Source organism: Cyprinodon tularosa, unplaced genomic scaffold, assembly GCF_016077235.1.
Source record: "Cyprinodon tularosa strain WSP-4 unplaced genomic scaffold, ASM1607723v1 ctg229, whole genome shotgun sequence".
Classification (NCBI taxonomy): Eukaryota; Metazoa; Chordata; class Actinopteri; order Cyprinodontiformes; family Cyprinodontidae; genus Cyprinodon; species Cyprinodon tularosa.
This window is the reverse complement of record NW_024038856.1, coordinates 169,536-190,530: the sequence shown is the minus strand read 5'-3', so window position 1 is coordinate 190,530 and position 20,995 is coordinate 169,536. Positions and strand designations below refer to the sequence as shown.

Genomic DNA, 20,995 nt, shown 5'->3' with positions numbered 1-20,995 from the left:
ACAGGAGGGAAGTGTTATAAGCTCACCAATCTCCTGAGTTCAGAGTTCTGCAGATAAAATTCATGTTCATTAATAATCTAATAATTTGAGACGGAAACGGTTGAAGAGGTTTATGTGGCTCTGCAGCTGCTATTGATGTTTTAGATCAGGACCAATAATTCATCTGTAATCAGGAGGTTCAGGTCATGAGATTCAGTTTAGTGTGGCTCTGTGGGCCTGTCAGTACCAAACAGCAGTACCAGAGGAAGTCGGTTCTGATCCTGTCTCTCTGGCTGCAGTGCTTCCGAAACGGAATTGGTATCACTGTGATCGAAGCCCGCGGTGCAACGATCCGAGACGGAAAGCACAGGAGCTTTGACCTCATCACTCCCTACAAAACCTTTAGGTTGGTGATCTCCCCTCAGCTCTGCAGAGATTATGGAGAAATTCTGATGGTCACAACAGAATCTCTGTCTTTTTTTCCTCAGCTTCACGGCTGAGTCAGACCGGGAGAAGCGGGACTGGATGGAGGCTTTGCAGGAGGTGATTGCAGAGACTCTATCCGATTATGAGGTAGCTGAGAAGATCTGGTCAAATCGATCAAACAGGATGTGTGCTGACTGTAAGGCCCTGAACCCGGACTGGGCCTCCATCAATCTCTGCGTGGTCATCTGTAAGAACTGTGCAGGTAGGACAAGTAAGGGTCAGTTTATGGCCTGCAGCAGAACGTTTTTCAGATCATCTTGGTTGTGTAGTCAAACAGAATAAATGTCTGTGTCTGTCTTTATACTACTCTAAAGGCCTCATGGGTGAGATCAAATCTTAGCAATATCAAAGAGAGACTGGGGAACCTGTAGAACATCTGATGGAGCTGCTGAGTTTACAGGATTTTGAATATTTAAAGGTTCCTGCTGTTAGAAGCTGCAGAGAATCAAATCCCTGATTACATCAGGGCTTTATTACCGGAGTTTCTGATCCGACTCCAACGGACTTAGGCCGACCAAACAGCCATTACCACATGAAACTGCTCTGAAATCAGCAGCATGGGTTCAAATTAATTATTGAAACATGCTGGATAACGACTGGCGAGGGGATAGCAACCACAGCTGGGCTCTGACCCAAAACAATGGTGTTACAACATGAGATGTTTTTACTCTTAAGGTTGGTTTGTCCTCAACAGCAAAGGTGAACCTTGACAGACATGTGCAGGCATGAACCCCTGCAGGTGTAACTGTCGCTCTGAATGTAGGTTTAGCTGCTCTCAGACACAGGAAGTAAAGTTCATGAAGCCTCAGTCAGGAGAACATCCTTTAAACCCAGTGTGATCTTTGTGTGTTTTACACCTAGTACCTGCTGCAGGTATTGAACTCTGATTTTCATTTCAAACAACGCTCTGTGTCTCTGTATGTGCAGGGCAGCACAGAGGTTTGGGGACAATGGTTTCTAAAGTCCAAAGTCTCAAACTTGACACCAGTGTTTGGAGCAATGAGATTGTTCAGGTAAGAATGAATCCATCCCTCACTCCATCCATCCCAACTGAGTTCTAACATCTGGTAGTTTTAAATCTGTCTATGATCCATTATTACAGTGTACAGCTGAAACCAGATTATCGGGTTGCTCTGACGGTTCTGAGCATTTCTGACTCAGAATAAAGTCTAACTTTGTGTTTATTCATTTGTCAGCTGTTCATCATGCTGGGTAACGACCGGGCCAACGACTTCTGGGCGGCCCACCTCTCTGTGTCTGAGGAGTTAGACTGTGACGCTACACCGGAGCAGAGAAGGGAGTTCATCAGCCAGAAGTACAGAGAGGGTCGGTTCCGTCTGGCCCACCCAGCATTCAACAGTCAGGAGGAGCTCCTTAAGGTCCGATCTATGGGATTATGATATGACACCGGTTTCCTTTACTTACACTCACAAGAAATGCATTGTTTAACCTTTAAAAACTGAATGGTCTTCTGACCACAACTGCCGTTTGTCCAACCTCAGTAAACACCTCACACAACCTCTGGGAGCAGAATCAAACCATTGGTCCTTCCTTTGTCCCACAGGTCCTCTGCTCCTCCGTCTCTGAACAGACTCTCCTGAAAACTGTCACTCAGATTTTCTCAGAGGCCGCTCGGCTCGCCGCCGACTCGGACCATCGTCAGCAGCAGCATTGCCTGGAGCACCTGAGCCCATCAGGTGAGGACCCTCCTGGTACCGTGAGTTCAGTTTGGTCTCTGAAGCTGCAGAGGAAAACCAGCTGATGGTTTTGCAGGTCATCTGATTTGATCTCAGACAGAATCAGAAGCTGTGTTTCGGACTGTCACTGTAAAATAAAGCACCAGCAGATTTCTGAGGATTCTCAAATTATTCCAAAATCAATTAAAAATTCTGACCTAATCTTTTTATCTTCAGTCTTCCAAGCTTCACTGGCTGCAAAAGAAGCCAGAGCTTCTACTTGCTTTTATCACCTGTGCTGTGATGTCAGAGCTGCAAGGCACGCTGGGGACTGTGACAATGTATGCTGGGAGCTGTAGTTACATTTTGTTAGTGGTGTAATACACCTCTGTACAACAGCCTACAAACCCAGCAACTTTCTACTCCAAAACGGACTTGTGTTTATTCATAAAACAGCCAGGGTTATTGAGGAAAAGTCTTGGTTCTTGGATTGGAATAAAACCCATTTTCTAGACCAAAGCTTTTGATGCAAAAGTAAGGAACAAACATTGCTTATAAATGTATGTGGCATCTCAATACTTTGAACTAGGGGGATTTGTTTCACATAGCAGAAAGTTTAGAAACCACTATTGTCCACAATTAGCATTCAAGGTGATGAAAAACTTGCATATGGAGACACTGCTGACCCTGACTCCTCATAAGGTTCTCCTGGGAAACTCTAGGCAGACTCCAGGTCAGCAGTTAGTAGCAGGAAGTTTTAGTTCACTAATTGTGATTGACAGCTAATGAAGGAAAATCTCCTGATGTTTTGTCTCAGTTCTGTGTTTTGTTTAATTCTGGTTCTGGTCGTCTTGCAGACCCCAGCGTTTATGATGAGATCATGCAGCCCATCCTTCACTCTGGTTTCCTCTACAAGGCCTCTTCACTCAGCAAAGGAACACTGTCCAGGAAAACCCGGGAAGGTGGGATAGGTTCTTCAGAACAAATTGAAATAAACTACTGGGCCAGTCTGGATCATGTCCAATATGACATGAGGGAAGCAAGTTTGTCTAATAAAGGAAGCTTAGTCTGAACCCGAATCAATCCTATTGTTCCTTCAGACTTCCAGAAGTTCTGGTGCTCCGTTGATCAGTCTCTGGTTCTGTATGAGTCAGAACACTCGGCGGACCCCTGCCTGCAGATCAATGTCAAGGACATTGTGTGCCTGGGGGTCAGTCGACCTGACGCAGCAAGCAACAACAACGGATTCATTGACAGGTTGGTGTTTAGCTGCATGGCGCCACCTTCAGGTGTCCGTCTGAATCTAAAGGTTCTGTTCTGTATGTTCTGCAGGTTCCGCTACACCTTTGAGGTATATGTGGCATCAGAGAAGCTGTTCCTGTTTGGGTTGGAGACAGCCGATGCGCTGCACAGCTGGACTAAAGCCATTGGACAGGTCCTAGTCTCTAGGTTCTGGTTCTGTACCAGGACAAACACTGAGCTTATTTTTCTGATGTTGATCTTCCAATCTTTTTTTTAATGGAATTATATTGTAGTATTTCATTATTAGCTTTTTATATGTTAAATATGAATTATATTATATATGAATTATTAATAATGAATTTAAATCTGTACAAACAATCAGGAAAGAAGGATTTAAAAATAAAAATGGGTCATATTAAAAAAAAAAATGATCGTATCTGCTCTGAACAGATGACAGAATTGACCTTTCTAAACCTGCTGTTCTACTGTGGTCTGGCAGGCTGCCACGCCGCTCAGCTGTCATTGCCTGCTGACCCGGGAGTTTGAGCGGGTTGGGCTCCTGCGGTACCGAGCCATGTTGGATCCTCAACAGTGGAAAGAAGCCTACTTCGTCCTGCAGAAGTCGAACCTTTTCATCTGCCCCCGGAACGACGGAGCGGCTGAGGACATCATCAACCTAAACCGGCTGCAGGAACTCAGTCAGTCTACTAGTCAGGGGCCTGGTTCTGATCCGTCACGCTGAGGTTCTGAGTGGTTTCTGTGAGGCTGTGTATTTTTTGTGCTGCAGGTATCACTTCAGAGAATGAGAATCACGAGAAGAAAGAGATTCTGGTTCTGGTGGAGAAGGGAAGGTGAGGCATGATGAGTCCCAGCTCTACCGTAGTGTTTGTTTGGTTTTGGTTCTGGTTGCCTTTAACTTTATGATTGGGCTTTCCTCGTGTTTAGGACTCTCCACCTGCAGGGTGTGGGGCGCACAGACTTTCCTTTGTGGTACTCGGACATCCAGCGAGCAGCCGGCGGAAAAGGGAATGCTCTGCGGGAGCAGCAGATGAGCCGGAGCGACATTCCCATCATTGTGGACAGCTGCATCGCCTTCACCACGCAGTATGGTGAGGAACTCCCAGAGAGTTATGCTCCATCTGAACAGCTCAGAGTCAGAGACCGAAGGACCTTTGAGCCCATAGTTCTGGTCCACTGCAGGTCTGGGCCATGAGGGGATCTACAGGAAGAATGGAGCCAAGTCCAGGATCCGGCTGCTGATGGACGAGTTCCGGAAAGACGCTAGGAATGTTAAACTGCGGATCGGTGACCATTTCATTGAGGATGTTACTGACGTGCTGAAGAGGTTCTTCAGAGAAATCGATGACCCGATTTTCATGGCTGAGCTACACCCAGTGTGGCAAGAGGCTGCAAGTGAGTCCAGTTCTGAAAACAGCCCTGCCCTTAGGTTTCTGCTCTAACTAGAGCTATGTTTTCAGAATTTCTGCAGAATTTAGTTTTGTAGATTCTGGTTCTGTTTTGAAGAACTTTGCTCAAGATTATGGTACATAGCAGGACCATACCTGAGCTGCATAATGTTCTGTATTGGACCAGCAGATCTTACGATTTCCCAGCTCTTTCCAACTGTTTCTCTGCTCTGGGTTGAATGGACAATTCTTCAATCACTCAGAAATGAATGACATTAACCCCGAATGTGCACAGCATCTGTCTACACTGTGCTGCAAACTTCTCCTTTTCACTGTGTCCAGTTCTTCTCTGCTCCTCTGCAGTACAAAGCCCAGAGGAGCTCCAGGAAACATATATAGAGCCAGTGTTAAACACCCAATTCAAAACAAGATAACTTAAGCTGATTTGAAAACTGTTGAAACCACTTCACTTTTCATTTTTTGACTTCCAGATATTTCAGTAGTTATATCTATTGTGTGCTATTGGTAATATACTGACCTATAAACTAAAAAATAACAAGATTTTGTGAGATCTTAAGAGGAAAAAGAAAAATGTACAGGGATTGTTAAAAAGGTAAAATTCCCTGTAAACAACTCGTCCTCTCCATCAACCTTGCTCCAGTCAAGTTTATTTCCTATCTAACCTCATGGTATGGTCTGGAACGACTATAGTGCAATGTGTAGCTAGTGTTCACATCCTGGTTCCTGAGCCATTCATAGTTCCCGAGGTTGCATAAACCGAGCCCTATATTTGGTATCTTGTTCTGGCAAAAGAGCAGCACCCTGTAAAATACAGAAGCAGACCAGAAATAGCCTCAACAATACCTTCAAAAGCATTCATACAAATTCTTACTTTGGCTGGATAGTCTTTATCCGTCATCTTATATTTAGCTGTGCTGCTACATCCTCATCTCTTGTAATTTAGCAGCCTGCATGATCCTGCATGACCCTTCCCAAAGGGTACGTCATCTGTTTTCTGTATGGTTCCGATTTGAAACGCTAGATGTTTTTTTACGTATTGCACCCTTGAGGAAACATAGCTTTGTGTCTTTGGTGATTCGACTTAAAAGTATGGATGCGGTTTCTGCTAATTGACTGAATAAAATTTTGCCACTGTGCCGTCTGCTCACTGCCGCCATGTTCCACTGCCATACCAAGGGATCCAAATGCTCTCATTGCTTATAACTGGTAATTGTGGACGTTGAATTTGAGCAGAACCAGCTAAAGTGGGAAATTGGGGTTATGATCGGGATACAAGAGATGTTCATCTTTCCACATTCTTGTTTTTAAAGTGTTCCTGGAGATCATGTTCAATGCTCTTGTTCTCATTTCAGAAATCCCTCAGAAGCGTTCCAGGTTGGACCGTTACAAAGAGATCATCCGGAGTCTTCCTCGGGTAAACCGGACCACTCTGGCTGCCCTAATCAGTCACCTTTATAGGTGTGTGTTCTCATCAGCTGCAGAGCCAGGAAGCAGTTGCCGGTTCTGACCTGTCTCCTCTCTGTCAGGGTCCAGAAGTGTGCTGACCTGAACCAGATGTGCACCAAGAACCTCTCCTTGCTGTTTGCTCCCAGCTTGTTTCAGACCGATGGGAAGGGTGAGCACGAGGTGAAGATCGTTGAGGATTTGATCGATAACTACCTGTACGTCTTTGAGGTGGGTGGACTCTCAAGATCATCTGGAGGTTCTGCTGGAGGAACCTGTGGACTTTGCTCACCTGTTGCACCGTTTCAGATTGACGAGGATCATCAGACTCAGATTGAGCTGGAAATCAGCCTCATCACCAGCTGGAAGGATACACAGGTCTCTGCCCCCCCCCCCCCCCCCCCCCAAAGATTGAAACTTCACAGCAAATCTCACCTTCTTTGTTCTTGATATGTTTATGTCCAACTGAAAATAATTGTAGACGTCAGCCTCCTGGTTATTGATGAACTGACCAGGGATCAGTTTGTGTGTGCAGCTCTCTCAGGCCGGTGACCTCATCATTGAAGTCTACCTGGAGATGAAGATCCCAGACTGCTGTATCACTCTGAAAGTAGGTCAGTTTTCATCTATCCAACATCTGCTGAGCTCTGAGGTTTTATATTGTGACCTCTGACCCCCCAGGTGTCCCCCACCATGTGTGCCGAGGAGTTGACCAACCAGGTTCTGTACATGAGGAATGTCCCGGCTGGAGAGAAGGACGTCTGGATGACGTTCGAGGCCATCGAGGACGGCCAGCTGGGTGAGAGCGAGCACCTGTTCTCCTGGTTCTATCCCAGTTTTCCTGGTTCTGTCCATTGTGCTGGGTGAACACTGGGGTTCTTGCTTCTGATCTGTGTGTTTTGGTCCTCTCAGAACGTCCGTTACATCCCAAAGAGAAGGTTCTGGAGCAGGCGCTGCAGTGGTGCAAGATGGCTGACCCCAGCTCTGCCTTCCTGGTGGTGAAGAAGGTTCCTAAAGGAGAGGGCATCAATATCCTCACCTGTAGGTACCACACCTGGATCCACACACACATGAAGGGTTCTGATCCATTTAGCAGGGACATGCTGCGGTCCTGGAACCTCTTAGCACAGAACCTAGAGATGGGTACATCAACAAGTTTAAGTTTATGTTCTGTGCAGAACATCTGGAGAACATTTCTTCTGTTTCAAACCATCAGCCTTTGTTGTAAAAGAGGCAGGCCTGTTTTCTGATCCATCTAAGTAGAAATTTGTTCTCCTTCTAAGATAAAATGTTAAAAAGTTGCATGACGAAAGGCTAAGTCCAGGCCACAGTAGAGCCACTATCAGAGGCTTAGCTTCAGTAAAGTGGAAGTGTTTCGTGGGTCCCAGACTGGTTCTTCTGGGGGTGGAAGGACAAGAAACTCATCTCGATTGACTGCTGCCCTGCATCTGTCCCCATCTATGTCCATTTGTTCCTCAGCTTATAAGAGTGAGATCATGAAGGTTGGGCTGCTGCGGTGCCGTGAAGAACCTCCCAAGCTCCTTCAGGGAAACCGGTTCCAGGAGAGAACGTTCCAGATCCGAGACCATAAACTGCTGCTGCTCAAAGACAAAAGGGTGAGCAGAACTCAACCAAGAATCAGTAAAGCTGTGTGTGATCCGGTGTGACTGGACCGCCTGTGTTTCTGTTCAGAGCATCAAACCTGAGAAGGAGTGGGCCCTGAAGACCATGAAGATCTACATCGGGATCCGCAGGAAGCTGAAAGCTCCAAGCAGGTGAAGCACCAACGTTTCTGATGGAGACACAAAGCAGCTGGGCTTTGGTCAGAGTTCTATTTCACCTGGACCTTTAGTCCTGCTTCTTTAACATCCAATTCAAAGGTTTTAGTTCTTTTCACCTTAGACCTTCTTGGGACGTTAAGTAGTAGGTCTGAGTCCACTAGAACCAGATCTGCTTACATTTCTAGGTTCTGCAGAACATAAAACTTTATTCTATTGGATCAGAAACTGATAAGTTTTTTAGATGCAGACACTAATCTGAGACCAGAGGTCTGATCTAGGATTGGATAAATTCTGCCTTTATACCTGGGTCTGACCTAGTAACTGGCATCTGTAGATGGATCAGAAGGTCTGCAGCTCCTCTATGATATCTGTGTCTCTGCAGGTGGGGCTTCACCGTGATATCAGATAAACACCAGCTGTGAGTATTACCTAAGGACCAATTTTTATGATCATACTGGGTCAAAACACACCCAGTTTGATCATTGAAGTTAGTGATCATTTTGACCAATCGGCAGCCTGCTCCTCCCCTCAGGTTCCTGTGCTGCAGCAGTGAGGCCGAGTTGTGGGACTGGGTCACCAGCTTCCTCAGAGCTCAGGTGAGTCCACCGTCTGCAAACTGATCCTGGATCAGGGCAGCTCAATCTAGAGTTCTGTACTGTTTTCAGAATGATGATCCAGATCCTCCCGTGCTGCGGCGCCATTCCTCCTCCGACATCTCCAAGCAGAAGTTTGGTACCATGCCACTGGTTCCCATCAGAGGAAATGAGAGAAACAGCAGCATGCTGTCAGCCAATCAGACCCTGGTAAGAAACTCTAGAAGTTGGTCAGACACCAGAACATCGGATTGCTTGTTGTCTTGAAATCTTTCTCTGGGTTTTAGATGTTTTACTGAGTTTCTTCTTCTTTTCCTGCAGAGAAAATTACATGATAGGAGGACGCTGTCCATGTACTTTGTGAGTAGTTGGTCCCTTTACTGATTTAAACTGCTTCTTCTTGGTGGTTCAGTGGTTAGACAGCAGTGATTGGGAGTACTGCAGAGGCCCGATTCCAAACCCGGACTCTCCCACTGGGTCCCGGAGCCAGACCTTAATCCCAGGATGCTCACCGGCGCTGAAGGGTGATGGGTTATGGAAATCATGCAGAATCTATTTGTTCAAAAGAGCAGCTCAGAAAAAATAAGAGGAATTGGTTCAGACTGATCTATTACCGTAGTTTGCAACATCACATCCATGTCCTGATGTTTTACTCTGTGGAAATGTTTTTATTTCAACTAAATAAAACTTTGTGAGGTCTGACAAAGGTAAGGAAATAAAAACTTTGGAGTCCTTTAAGTTGAAAAATAAAACCAAAAAAAAAAAAAAAAAAATCAACACATTTTTAATTTTTGTTTTATTGATATTCTTTTTTTATTGATTCCTAGGATAAAAATTCGGACTTTTTTAAATAGTTAAATATTTTAAATGATAACAGATTAATTAAAACAGTTTGAGAAATGTGTGTTTATGAAAAACAGATAAAGAAAAAAAAAACTAAATGGTTAATGGTTAGGATTTCTGAAACTTTATTTAAAATCTGTGGACCTTCCAAAACCAGCTGCTACTTCAGTACTGTAAACCTGGGTTCTCTGTCTGTCTCCAGCCAATGAAGGTCCAGCAAGACTTGTTTGAGGAGCGTGCAGAGTCTCCAGACCTTCCTGAGCCACTCTATGAGGAGGTGGGGGACTTTGGACTGCAGGTTCTGAAATCCCTGGAGACCAGCTTCAGGTCCAGCAGCATCGCAGAGACCCAGGAGGTCCCGGACCAGCCTCCACTCAGACTGGTCCTATCAGAGAGCGGCCATCTGGACCACATTATCATCCCAGAGGAGGTCCAAAAAGCACCAGGTTCTGATGAAACGCTGGAGCAGAGCAGCAATGGAGGAGGAACAAACTGCAGTACTACTAATCAGCCAGCAGGAGGAAGAATGCAGCCACTGCCAGGAGGCTGCACACCTTCACAGGAGCTGCTCCTGCAGGAGCTGTCCTCCGCCTTCAACAAGAACACTGATGAGGAGGAGCGGGAGGAAGAGGAGCAGAAGGAGGAGAAGCTGTATGATGTCTGAAGGAGCAGCACCAGCAGGTGGGAGAACTTTGAAACGGGAAGATCAGAACCTTTAGGAAGCTCAGCTACAAGTTCTTATCAGAGGACGAAGCCAGTAAGCCTGATGAGGGTTCAGCTCAGGTGGACCAATCAGAACCAGGCAGGTTCCTTCAGAACTGTGGACAAGTGATACTGTAGCTGCGGAGGTAATGACGTCATAACCATCAGGTGACAGGAAGGTCAGCTCAGATGGGAATGTTTGGGACACACATGGATTTTTTTTCTTTATTTACGGGTTCTGTTTAGATTTTGTGGACTGGATGGGTTCTGATAGAACTGATGAGTGCAGTGAGGTTGCTTCTCTGGACCAAAATTAAAATCTTCAATAAAACATCCTGAGAACTTTGCAGTCCGAGCCTAAAACTGAAAGGGTCTGATCGGTTTATCAGAGGACCAGATTGACAGGAGAAACATGCCCTGATGTTGGGGAGGGGGGAGAAGAAGAAGAAAATTGTGCAGAACCGAGCATGAATGAAGCTGTGAACAATAAAGATCTCGTCTTGACTGGTTCCGTCTCATTTTTATTAAACACTCTTTCAGCTTTCAGTCACATGGAGCTCCTGGTCCATGACATGAATAATCAAAGAAAGCGTCTGCATCTGTTACCATGGTAACCAAGAATAAAATATTCAGAAACAAACTTTGGAGATCATTGGTGAGGCTCCATCAACATTGGTTACCATCGTTACCAACAGGTGATGGGATACAGGACCAGTTAGTGGGGTTAGCATCCATTACCATGGTAACCGAGAAAGGTGAAGCGTTGAGCCCATCCCAGAGGTCAAAGCTTTAGTAAACTGGACAGGTATTGCTTGGCTTGCTACTTCTTCTTCATAACCTGCAATCTCCGAGCAGCCGACAGTCCATCTATCAGTCCTGAGACTTTCAACGGCTTGTAGGCAGCAGATTTATGGAGTCGCTCTCCTTTCAGAGTCACAACGTGAGGAAGCAGTGGAGGCGTCCTCAGCCCAAAACCTGCAGCCGCTGGTCCGTGAATTCTCAGCTGAACCTGTTCACCTGCTACTGCCGTCACAGCAACCCACCCTGTGCACAGAAAGGTGGATTCAGTCAGGAAAATTCATTAACCCTTGGGGTCGCAGGGGCAGCAGGCCTACCTGCTGAGGACAGAGTGATGTCAGCAGCAGCCTCCAGGTAACCAAGACCCTCCAAACTGAAGTCCTGAGGAACCAAAGTGGGAAACTGTTTCATCCTCTCCGACCCTCCTACAGGCACCTGAACACAGCACAAAGAGCAATTCCAGAGCCTGTACGCAGCGGTCCGACTGATGCGGCGAAGAGTCAGACTGCAGTAATATTACTTACCCCTAGCAGAGCATGGCCTGCATGTCGCTCATAGATGCTGTCAGCTTTTTCCAAACCAGTGACGTGAACTGGGACACGACTGGAGGCCAAGACTGTAAACCAGCAGGACTTGCCCCCCTGCAGACAAAACCTTCTGTCAGTTCGTCCATCAATCAATCAATCAATCCATCCCTCCATCCATTCTGATCATCCATCCATCCATCTCACCTGCAGGAAGTCAACCCGTGCCAGAGCTCCAACAAACAGACTCATTCCAGGCTTCAGCACAAATGTCCGAGGGACAATGGCCTGGGTCGGAACCACCAACCGGACCTCCTGCTCGTGCAGCAGGTGGAGGATCTGAAAAAAGTCCAGGGTTGGGTTGAAGAGAGGAAAAGTGTCGAACCAGGTTTATAGGACTCTAGTGTCCTATAAACCTGACACCTCAGCTGGTGTCTGTGGGTTTCCCACTGAGGGACTCCAGCTTTTCCAATAACGGAGAATGAGTCAATTAGAAGGTTAGAGAACTAGATGATTATCAAAAGTCTCAAAGCCAATTAAGGAACATTATAATTAAGTAATTAGAACATTTTACATACTAAACAAAAAAGTCATTATTTTAGAAAAGTTAAAATTAAGACATCTTTAAGATTTACATAAGTTTTGACAATTGGTGTGGTAGCGATGGCATAACGGTGAGAGAGCAGAACATGTGCAGCCTGGAGAACTTGCAAATGTTGTCGGTTCAAACCTCAGACATCAGTCAGGCTCATTGAGCAGGACCCAAACCCAAAACACTCATTGCTGTCTACTGGATGGCTTAAAAGCAGAGGACGCATCCTGAGTAAGGAATTGTTATAATCTTAAAAACAAGAATTTTCTCACACATTTGTACCCAACTCTTTTTCTAAAGTATATTTTGATATTTTAAGATTTTAAACAGTTGGGATTAAAAAATAAATAAAAACCTGTACAGGGTTATTAATAATGATGATGAGTGATGATGATCAGCAGTGTGATGAAGGCCATCAGTGGGATAATAATGGTTAAATTGATATAGATGATCTTACGTCGCGCTCCTTGATGATTCCAGGGGTGTCATACAGCCAGTGGGCATCTTTCAGCTCGTTGGGGCTCAGCCCCTCATGTGACCTTTCAGCCCCTGGGGGAGGAATCAGAACATGCAGACTGTGCTGAGAACCTAATAAAAAAAAACAAAAACAAACCTAACGGGTCCAAACTGGATCCCTTAAAATGATCCCACCTTCTCTCCTTGTGTCTTCGTCATTGTTATCTCCAAACGCCAAACTGTCTGGATCAAACTGGATCTGATTGCTTCTGGATCTTTCAGACCGGAACGTTTGCCCGACCCGACCTGTACAGGCGAGTATGTGATTAGGAACTTAGCTGATGTCACCCCCCCCCGGTCCACCCCTACACCTTACCCACTAAGTATCCTCGCCGGCCGAGCTGTTGCAGCCTCCTCAGCTCGTCGGCTGGCAGCTCCTCCTCTGTCTGCTGCAGCGCCTCCTTCAGGCGCTTCTGACGCCGGAACATCCGGTACGGAGTCGGGTTTATGATGGGGAACTTTAGCAGGTTCAGAGTTGTGCCTTAACGCGCCACAGCCACAACACAAACGTTGAAGAATTAGAGACATTTCAAGGAAAACTAAACTGCACATTATTATACTGTGAGTTGGGTCCGATCCTGGTTTTAGCTGTGTGTTACTAACCGGGCCACGGAGAGATTGTAGCCTTGTTCAGGACTTCAGCAGCTCTGGACTTGCAATAATCCGACTCAAGCAGTGCGTTGAACAGCGTGGATTTCCCTGCGTTGGCGCTGCCCACCAGATACACGTCTCCTTTGTACTTCCAGGAGCGCTGCAGGTTTGAAATCAGCGCCTCTATCCCATAGCCAGTCTTGGCACTGATTAGGTGGAGGTCAGTGACCTGCGATCCAAACCCGGCATCCTGGCAGTACTGTGCCAGACGCCGCTTGATGCGCTGCAAGTAGTTGGGTGAATCCCCAGGCAGCAAGTCCAGCTTGTTCCCCAGGACCACCACGTGTTTGTTGGTTCCCACCAGGTCAGGCAGGTCTGGCACTATGGAGTCCGGCAGGTCCAAGAGGTCTGCAATGAGCAGCACCAGGGCCTTACGGTTCCAGATTTGTCGCACCACGTCCCGGTACTGCTCCCGGGTCATCTGCAAGTTCAGGGCCTTGTGGTGGTGAGTGATAAGGTGGCAACGCTGGCAAGTGGCTCCGCTCAGTTTCCCTTCCTCCAGCAGAACCTTGAACTTCTCACTGGGCAGGTACCCGGGGACGTCTGCAGCGGTGCAGTGCAGCAAGGCGCCGCATCCCGAGCAGCTGGTGTCACTGACCGCAGCATCTGCATCTGGAGTCCCAAAGATTCGGTGCTCTCCTTTAGGCCCCGCCCTCTTCTTCTTCTTGGACTTGATGATGCTCTCATCTAGTGGGAAGTTCACATCCTGGAACTCTATAAAGGAGTCCAGCCCCGCCTCCTGTAGGGCTTCACCTTTTAGCTGCTGTTTCAGGAAGTGTTTCTGAAGACTAATATGAGGGCTAGAAACCAGTCCTGGAGCCGACCCGGCAGAAGATCCGCAGGCTGTTCTAGGAATAGACTTTGGATCTGAAGCTGAGGAGAGACCTTGCTGATGGACCTTCTCCACCTCATAAGGTTCATCCTCCTGACCTGGATGAGAAGACAAACATTCAGGATGATCCAACAGAAATAGAACCAGCTCCATTGGTCCAACAAAGACCCAGCAGCAGAACATTATGATGGGACACATTTTAAAAATGTCAACAACCAGCTGTTAAGAGGCTTTTTTTTGTTTTTTAACAGTATCATTTTCGTAGTGATCCGAATATGATACTGGTCCAGACACAAATGTCTGTGGAATCTAAATTTAAAGTGATACAAAATATTTCAACATTACAAAGTGAAAGAAGTGGATCTCTGCAGCTCCTCCAGAGCTACCGCTGTCCTCTAGGCATCTCCTCCCCTTGTCAGTCTAGTCGCCCATTCTCTCCATGTTCTGGTAATGAATGGATTAGAACTCAGAGATGTCCAAAGGATATTTTTTTTTAGAACCAAACCCAGCTTTAAACCGAACCACAGCGTCCTCCCAGCCCCATCTGCTCTATCCCTTGGTCTTTGTGATGGTGGTTGTTCTCTACAAAACCCCCCAAGGTCAAAACCAGACAAAATTGACTCTATTGTGAAAAGAGTTGAATTCTATCAGTTATTCATGTGGGGAAGAAATGAGGATTGTGAACAATTTATGAAGTTCGTTGAAACTGGATTTTATGAACCAAAAAACAGATTTTCTCAGACTTGAAGCAGAATAGAAGAACTTCAAACGTTGGGTATCGACTCAAATCCCCTGAAGAACTGATCCCTGAGCGTTTCAGATGTATGACAACCTTTGGTGAGTCCAGATTGTTTTAGTGAAGAGGAACCGATGGTTGGTCCAAATGAAGCAGGGAAATCCAAACAAAATAACATCTCTTTCAAATAAAGATGCTGCTATTTTGAAACATGTTTTTATTTTGAAAGCAGCCACTTTCCCTTTCCTGTTTTAGCAGCTGTTTGTCATCTTAATGACAACAACTCAGCCGGTTCTAAATAGAGTTTATGAGCCCTGTGATGTTTTAAAGAGGATCCGAACTCACCGCGCTCTGCAGTTAGATGTAGAACTGAGAATGATCAGCTCACATCATTTCACCTGGAAACATATTGGCTGATTGAAATCACACTTATGGCAGGCAATTTGACATTTATTAACTTGACTAAATATGCAATTCAGATATCATAAATGCATTTCTTTTAACTCAAAATGAACATTTCAGATAAATAACATTCTTCCTATCTATAACTAACTCTATTATAGAGATCTGAAATTAGAGTGCAGCCTTGTCAGAATTAATTTCTAGATTGGAAGAATGTTACTTTAGATATCTAGAAGTAAAAGCCCAATACATATGAATGGGAAAAGCAATATCATTAGTACAAAAAAGAATTAGATTTAAGACATTTGAATTTTTTATTTTAGATAGGAAGAATTTTATTTTAGATATTTGAATCTGTTTATTTTGACTAGGAAGAAATATTTGATACATCTGGATTATATATTCAGTCAGGTTAATAAATGTCAAAATGGCCACTTAAAATTTGTAAAGATTTCTAAGTATTTGAAAGTTTATTCTTACTAGAACAATTATATTTTTTGGCATCCTGGAATTATAATTTAGGATATCTATATGTAGGGTTAAGACTAGTGGGAATGTAGTTGTGACCAGGAATAATCTTATTTTAAAGATCAACAAATGGAACAATAGAGAGAGAGGACAGTGCTTCTATTAGATGTCATAACGGCCTGCCATACCACACCGGTTATGACCCAAATCCTCGGTTCAGGTCTAGAAGGTTCAGGCAAACAGAGCAAGAGGTTCTGTAGCTGCTCACCGTTACAGTCCAAGAACACGAACTGCTCCTCCAGGTTCGGGTCCACGGTGCAGCTCTGGGCTCCGGACGTCCTGTCGGTGCGTACTGAGGTGCCGCGCGACGAGCGCTCGCCTGCTGCCGTGGAGCTGATGTTCCTCCACAGCTGGCGGCGGAAGAAAACCTGCAGCGTCCTCAGCATCCTGACCCACCGTGTCCGAACCCACGAGGATATCTGCGCTCTCTGTGGTCCTGCTTCGCTTCCTCGGTGGATGTGACGTCACAAATGTTTATATTCCGGTAAACGCTTAAGTTTTTCTATTATACAAAACAAAAAGGAAAATACCATAAAAACAAAGGAATATACCCTAATATTTATTTAAATTAAGTAATTGAAATTTGTTTCTAGTTGCAAATTATTTTTCTTTATCGAGCAGCAAAGAGTGGTGGAGAGCGCAGCAGGAAGACCTCTCACTCCGTAGGAGATCGGAGATCCAAAACCTAACCGGGATTCTTTTCCCCACTCGGTTGTTCTTCTTTAATATTCTACCTCAGTTTTTGAGTCTGTTTATTTTATTGTATTAGGGCTTTTCTGCCACATGTTTTCCTGACATTAATGCGGATTATTGGTCTAGCGGAGCCATTTCAGGCTGTGTTTGGGTTTTTGTTTACTTATCAGGGACAGTGGTCAGATTTCACCGTTTCTCAGAGTGAGACCTCTTGTTTTTCGGACGATCTGCACTTTTTGTTGCAGGTCGGGATTTTCCTGGTGTTCTCAGAGGATCTCCACTTTCTGGACGTCAAAATGTTGAAGCTGATCGGTTCTTTTCGGCCTGCAGCAGCAGCCCTTCTAAGAACTGCTTCTGCTGCACAGGTGAGTCCACCTGCAACCGAACACCAGACCCAGAGCTCAGACCAGGCCCAGACTGAACAGAACTGAAAGAAACGAGACAAAATCACCACTTTTCTTCTGCAATTCAGGAACACATTTACACACGTTATTATCTTTCTGCCTTAATAGATATGGTTCTGGATGTTCGGTTCGGTTGTTTCATGTCAGTAATAGTTGATTGGAGGTAAAGGTCAGAAACTACAGTGTATGATTAACCTGCAGCAGGGGGAAGGTGGGAGGGGGAGTCCTGAACGCCTCATGGCCTTCAGCTGTTCTTTAAACAGAGGAGGTGGTGCTGGGGGCGGGGGTGGGGGGCAAGCAGTTGTAAAGCATTTCAATCCCACTTGTCTGTCCACCCCCACGCAGGCTGGCTCATGGTGCAGCGTCACGTCTCAGAGCAGCAGTGGCCTTCCTAGTCCAGCAGGGGGCAGCAGATGACAAAAACTATTTAGTGCGATTAACGGACCAGATCGCGAGCTCTATGTTTCCTTTGTCGTTTTCAGAATTTCAGAAACAAAATTTTGTTGAAATGTTAAATAATTAACACAAATATTTTCTCCACAATAAGGAATAATAGATATAAATTCAATAGCAAAATAAATCTTTTTTTATTTTAAGTATTGGTGTGAAAGAAATACTCGTTCTGGGACCCACCTGATGGATGATATGACATGATGGTTATTCACTGTGTAATGAATGAGGACAATAGATAATAGTGAAACAGTGAGGCATAGATGTGACACACACACACACACACACACACACACACACACACACACACACACACACACACACACACACACACACACACACACACACACACACACACACACACACACACGACAGCCAAAAAAAAAAAAAGATTGGGCCTAAAACAAGACTAAAGCCAACTAATTGGATTTTACCCATTATCTTTTTGCTTTATTTGTTTTTTATTTCTGTGTTGATTGTTTTCTTTAAAGTGTGAGACCATTCTTTTATTTTCTGATTCTCATCCCTTTGCTGGAGTCGGCTGGAGCAGATGATGAGGACCTATAGGTCCTCATGCTATGGGTACAGTCACCTGGAGACATACTGGCTGATTGAAACCAAATGTATGGCAGGCCATTTTGACATTTATTAGCTTAGCTGAATATGTAATTCAGATGTCTCAAATGCATTTCTTCTTAGTCCAAATGAACATTTCAGATATCTAAAATAGCATTCTTCCTAACTAAGAAAAACTCTATTATGGATATCTGAAATTAGGGTTAATCCTTGACAGAATTCATTTCTAGATAGGAAGAATGTTATTTTAGATATCCAGAAGTAAAAGCCCAATGGGAAACATGATATTATTAGAACTAGAAAGAATTACATTTAAGATATCTGAAATTTATATACAGCTGCTGAGTAATATGGTGCCGCTAGACCAATGAGCCAGACTGTGCCAGCTGAGTGGGATGGAGTTTTGTTTAATACTTAAAGAGTAAGCGGTGATCATTGTAGAGCGGGTACAAGCTGAACAGCTGGTCAGTCCACCAGAATCGAGTTATACGTTTTTGTTGAAAAATGGTGGACTGGGTGGAGCCCGCAGACTAGCTGTGCATCACAGGATATACCACAAGGCCACACGTCTCCTGTTTTTCCATCAGAGTAAGACGTCTGTCCTCTTTCTCTCTCTCTCTTCAGCCTAGTGCCAGGCTCTCCACTGGACCCCAGCAAGAACAGAGAACCTTCTATGAGTTTCGTACCTACAGCATCCGGCCAGACCAGAACGCTGCTTTCCACAAACTGACCAATGAGAAGATCCATCTGCGCACTGCTCACTCTGAGCTGATTGGCTACTGGAGTGTGGAGTACGGCGGCCTCAACCAAGTCTTCCATATATGGAAATATGGTGAGGAGGCGTCCTTCCTGTCTTTGTTCATGTCTGGCTACATTTCTTTATTCCACATTAAAATACATTTCTGAACAAAGCCCTGGATCTAATTAAGAACAGGGTGGCTTGGTCTAACGTGACATTCCAAGGGTTTGGGTTTATTGTTGGTGAATAACAAAATAAAAGCCTCAGCTTCTCCTCATGGTGGCGGTCTGTATGACTGTATCTCCCCTTCTCTCCCCGCAGACAGTTACGCTCAGCGGGCAGGTGTGCGGGCAGCCCTGGCTCAGGACCCCTCCTGGATCTCAGAGTACATCTCAAAGGCCTTACCCATGTTAACATCACAGGATAACGAGGTGACATACATGGTACCATGGAGCCGTCTAAAGAACCCACCGCAGGAGGGTGGTAAGCTCCTTCACCTTACTAGGGGGGGGTGGTTAACATTATAATGTGACGCTAATGTCCGGTTCTTGTTTTTTCAACTGGACCCATTTCAGCCGACTGACCCAGTCATTCTAGTTCAGCTTTATTTCCTCGGCTGTTTATTTGGGACTACTGTTCCAAACTCTTTTTATCTTCAAATGTTTATCCAGAATTTCCCGTTCCTTTTCGTAACTTCCTTATAAAGGTCGCCTGAACCATATGCTGCCAAACACCCTCTCCCCCACCACCACCACCATGCTCCCACCTGCAAACGTCACCTTCATCCTCGCTTTTTCTTCAGCAAATGCTATATCCATGTCTTCATGGAGCTCAGCGAACTCTGCTTGGTTCATGATGTTCCCTAAATCCCTGACAGATTTCACTATTTTTTCTTTTTTTTTTTTGCTGTCTGTGGTTTTCTATCCTTTCCTTTCCTTTTCTCAATATGTTAAATACTTTTCCTCTACATCGATCCACTGATCTGGAGAGAAATTAATGTCTGTAAAATATGATTGCAGAGGGAATTGTTGATGTTCTCAATACTTCCTGATGTGGGGGTTGTATTGATTCAAAGAGCTTTTCTTGCAAGGAATCTTTAGTTCTAATGGGGTTTCAAAAAAGGTTAAAGAAAAACAAACCACCGGACTTTGTGTCCATGTTTGAAGACGTTTTGCTCCCCATCCAGGAAGCTTTTTCTATTCAAAATGTCAGGAATAGTCAGAGTTTGAGGTTTTATACAGTAGCCCATCAGAGCCTTGTTTGTGTTTAGAAAACATTCAAATTGACACGGACGAACGGGTCCAACCCTTTGGAACGGGGGGTCGTTTGGCTTCTTTTGTTCTTTTGGATGACTGAGAATCTTCACCAGCATAACAGGTCATATTCATTCCAAGTAGCCCCATTTCTCTAATGTGGTTCTAACAGGGCTCTTATGTTTCAGGTGTCTATGAGTTGGTGACGTTCCAGATGCGTCCAGGGGGTCCTGCAGTTTGGGGCAGCGCCTTCCAGGCTTCAATGACCTCACATGATGCTCCGGGGTACGGGACGTTGCTGGGAGCATTCCACAGCGAGTTTGGGCTGCTGAACAGAGGTAGGGGGGCCGCAGTTTAACATTTATGAAATAATCTTGTAATAGTTCAGGAGCTTCAAAAAGACGACTGACGTTCTGTCATTTATTTTTAAGCAAACTGTATCTAACTTGCTGTGCAGCATCCTGTAGATGGCGCTATAGGTTAATGAATTCAGGAAAGCGGGGCTAATTATCAAGTCAGACTAAAACTGGATTAAGTAGATGTAAGGATGTAGAGCTGTGAATCTCAGAATGCTGCTGTGTGTCTAACCAGTTCTTATTTCTCAGTGCACGCCCTCTGGTGGTTTGAAAGTGCTGATCATCGAGCTGAAATTCGTCACAAAGCTCACACTGATGCCAGGGTGGTTGCAGCAGGTAAGACTTGTCCCCCAGTCTGTGACATCACCCATTTTGGGAATGTTCAGTGGTTGGTCAGAGCTAATCCATTGTCCGATTCCTGTTGTGTCTCCCAGTCAGGAACAGCGTCGTCCATCTGGATTCTCAGAGAAACCAGCTCCTGTTTCCATGCTCTTTCTCTCCCATGAAGTAACCTCATGCTGTTTCCAAAACAACAGCTCCAATCATCTTGAGTGTGAGGCACCTGTTACTGAGCTCCGCATTCTTCCCTAGACGGGCCAATCAAAGCTCACCAGCATGAGCTCTACCACTGAGCTGTGATCTTCAGCTGCTGCATGGACAACCTGACCTCACTGTGACCTTAAAGATATGCTGAGTTTCTGATCAAACCCGAACTGAAAAATAAAGACGAGTGCTGGAAACGTATTCTTTAATAAAACTTTTCTTTACTGGTA

At 45.1% G+C, this 20,995-nt stretch overlaps 3 protein-coding genes across 10 annotated transcripts in view; 2 read left to right on the top strand and 1 right to left on the bottom strand.

The window, feature by feature from the left end:
• Positions 1 to 10,676, top strand: part of arap3 (ArfGAP with RhoGAP domain, ankyrin repeat and PH domain 3) — a 31,003-nt gene extending 20,327 nt beyond the window's left edge. For all 8 annotated transcript variants that reach the window (XM_038286688.1, XM_038286686.1, XM_038286693.1 and 5 more), the window contains 25 exons: positions 279 to 385; positions 468 to 667; positions 1,393 to 1,478; positions 1,662 to 1,844; positions 2,030 to 2,162; positions 2,999 to 3,103; positions 3,242 to 3,398; positions 3,474 to 3,576; positions 3,883 to 4,081; positions 4,171 to 4,234; positions 4,329 to 4,492; positions 4,584 to 4,796; positions 6,163 to 6,268; positions 6,337 to 6,484; positions 6,563 to 6,631; positions 6,789 to 6,863; positions 6,935 to 7,052; positions 7,166 to 7,294; positions 7,733 to 7,869; positions 7,946 to 8,028; positions 8,417 to 8,452; positions 8,567 to 8,630; positions 8,700 to 8,837; positions 8,949 to 8,987; positions 9,673 to 10,676. In XM_038286688.1, the coding sequence (XP_038142616.1) occupies positions 279 to 385; positions 468 to 667; positions 1,393 to 1,478; positions 1,662 to 1,844; positions 2,030 to 2,162; positions 2,999 to 3,103; positions 3,242 to 3,398; positions 3,474 to 3,576; positions 3,883 to 4,081; positions 4,171 to 4,234; positions 4,329 to 4,492; positions 4,584 to 4,796; positions 6,163 to 6,268; positions 6,337 to 6,484; positions 6,563 to 6,631; positions 6,789 to 6,863; positions 6,935 to 7,052; positions 7,166 to 7,294; positions 7,733 to 7,869; positions 7,946 to 8,028; positions 8,417 to 8,452; positions 8,567 to 8,630; positions 8,700 to 8,837; positions 8,949 to 8,987; positions 9,673 to 10,134 (3,318 nt within the window). In that variant the 3' untranslated portion in view covers positions 10,135 to 10,676. The remainder of the gene's footprint in view (positions 1 to 278; positions 386 to 467; positions 668 to 1,392; positions 1,479 to 1,661; positions 1,845 to 2,029; positions 2,163 to 2,998; positions 3,104 to 3,241; positions 3,399 to 3,473; positions 3,577 to 3,882; positions 4,082 to 4,170; positions 4,235 to 4,328; positions 4,493 to 4,583; positions 4,797 to 6,162; positions 6,269 to 6,336; positions 6,485 to 6,562; positions 6,632 to 6,788; positions 6,864 to 6,934; positions 7,053 to 7,165; positions 7,295 to 7,732; positions 7,870 to 7,945; positions 8,029 to 8,416; positions 8,453 to 8,566; positions 8,631 to 8,699; positions 8,838 to 8,948; positions 8,988 to 9,672) is intronic.
• noa1 (nitric oxide associated 1) lies at positions 10,666 to 16,226 on the bottom strand. The gene is made up of 9 exons (XM_038286694.1): positions 15,960 to 16,226; positions 13,206 to 14,183; positions 12,919 to 13,083; positions 12,738 to 12,848; positions 12,544 to 12,635; positions 11,702 to 11,833; positions 11,495 to 11,611; positions 11,288 to 11,405; positions 10,666 to 11,216 (listed from the first exon to the last, which is right to left on the bottom strand). Exons 1-9 carry the CDS (start codon positions 16,135 to 16,137, stop codon positions 10,993 to 10,995), a joined length of 2,115 nt encoding a protein of 704 aa, XP_038142622.1. The 5' UTR covers positions 16,138 to 16,226; the 3' UTR covers positions 10,666 to 10,992.
• A 426-nt stretch (positions 16,227 to 16,652) lies between these two features.
• On the top strand, positions 16,653 to 20,995 carry nipsnap3a (nipsnap homolog 3A (C. elegans)). Its single transcript, XM_038286695.1, has 6 exons — positions 16,653 to 16,809; positions 18,499 to 18,706; positions 18,935 to 19,096; positions 20,055 to 20,204; positions 20,472 to 20,558; positions 20,657 to 20,995. The coding sequence occupies exons 1-6, from the start codon at positions 16,741 to 16,743 to the stop codon at positions 20,731 to 20,733; spliced, it is 753 nt and encodes a 250-aa protein (XP_038142623.1). The 5' UTR covers positions 16,653 to 16,740; the 3' UTR covers positions 20,734 to 20,995.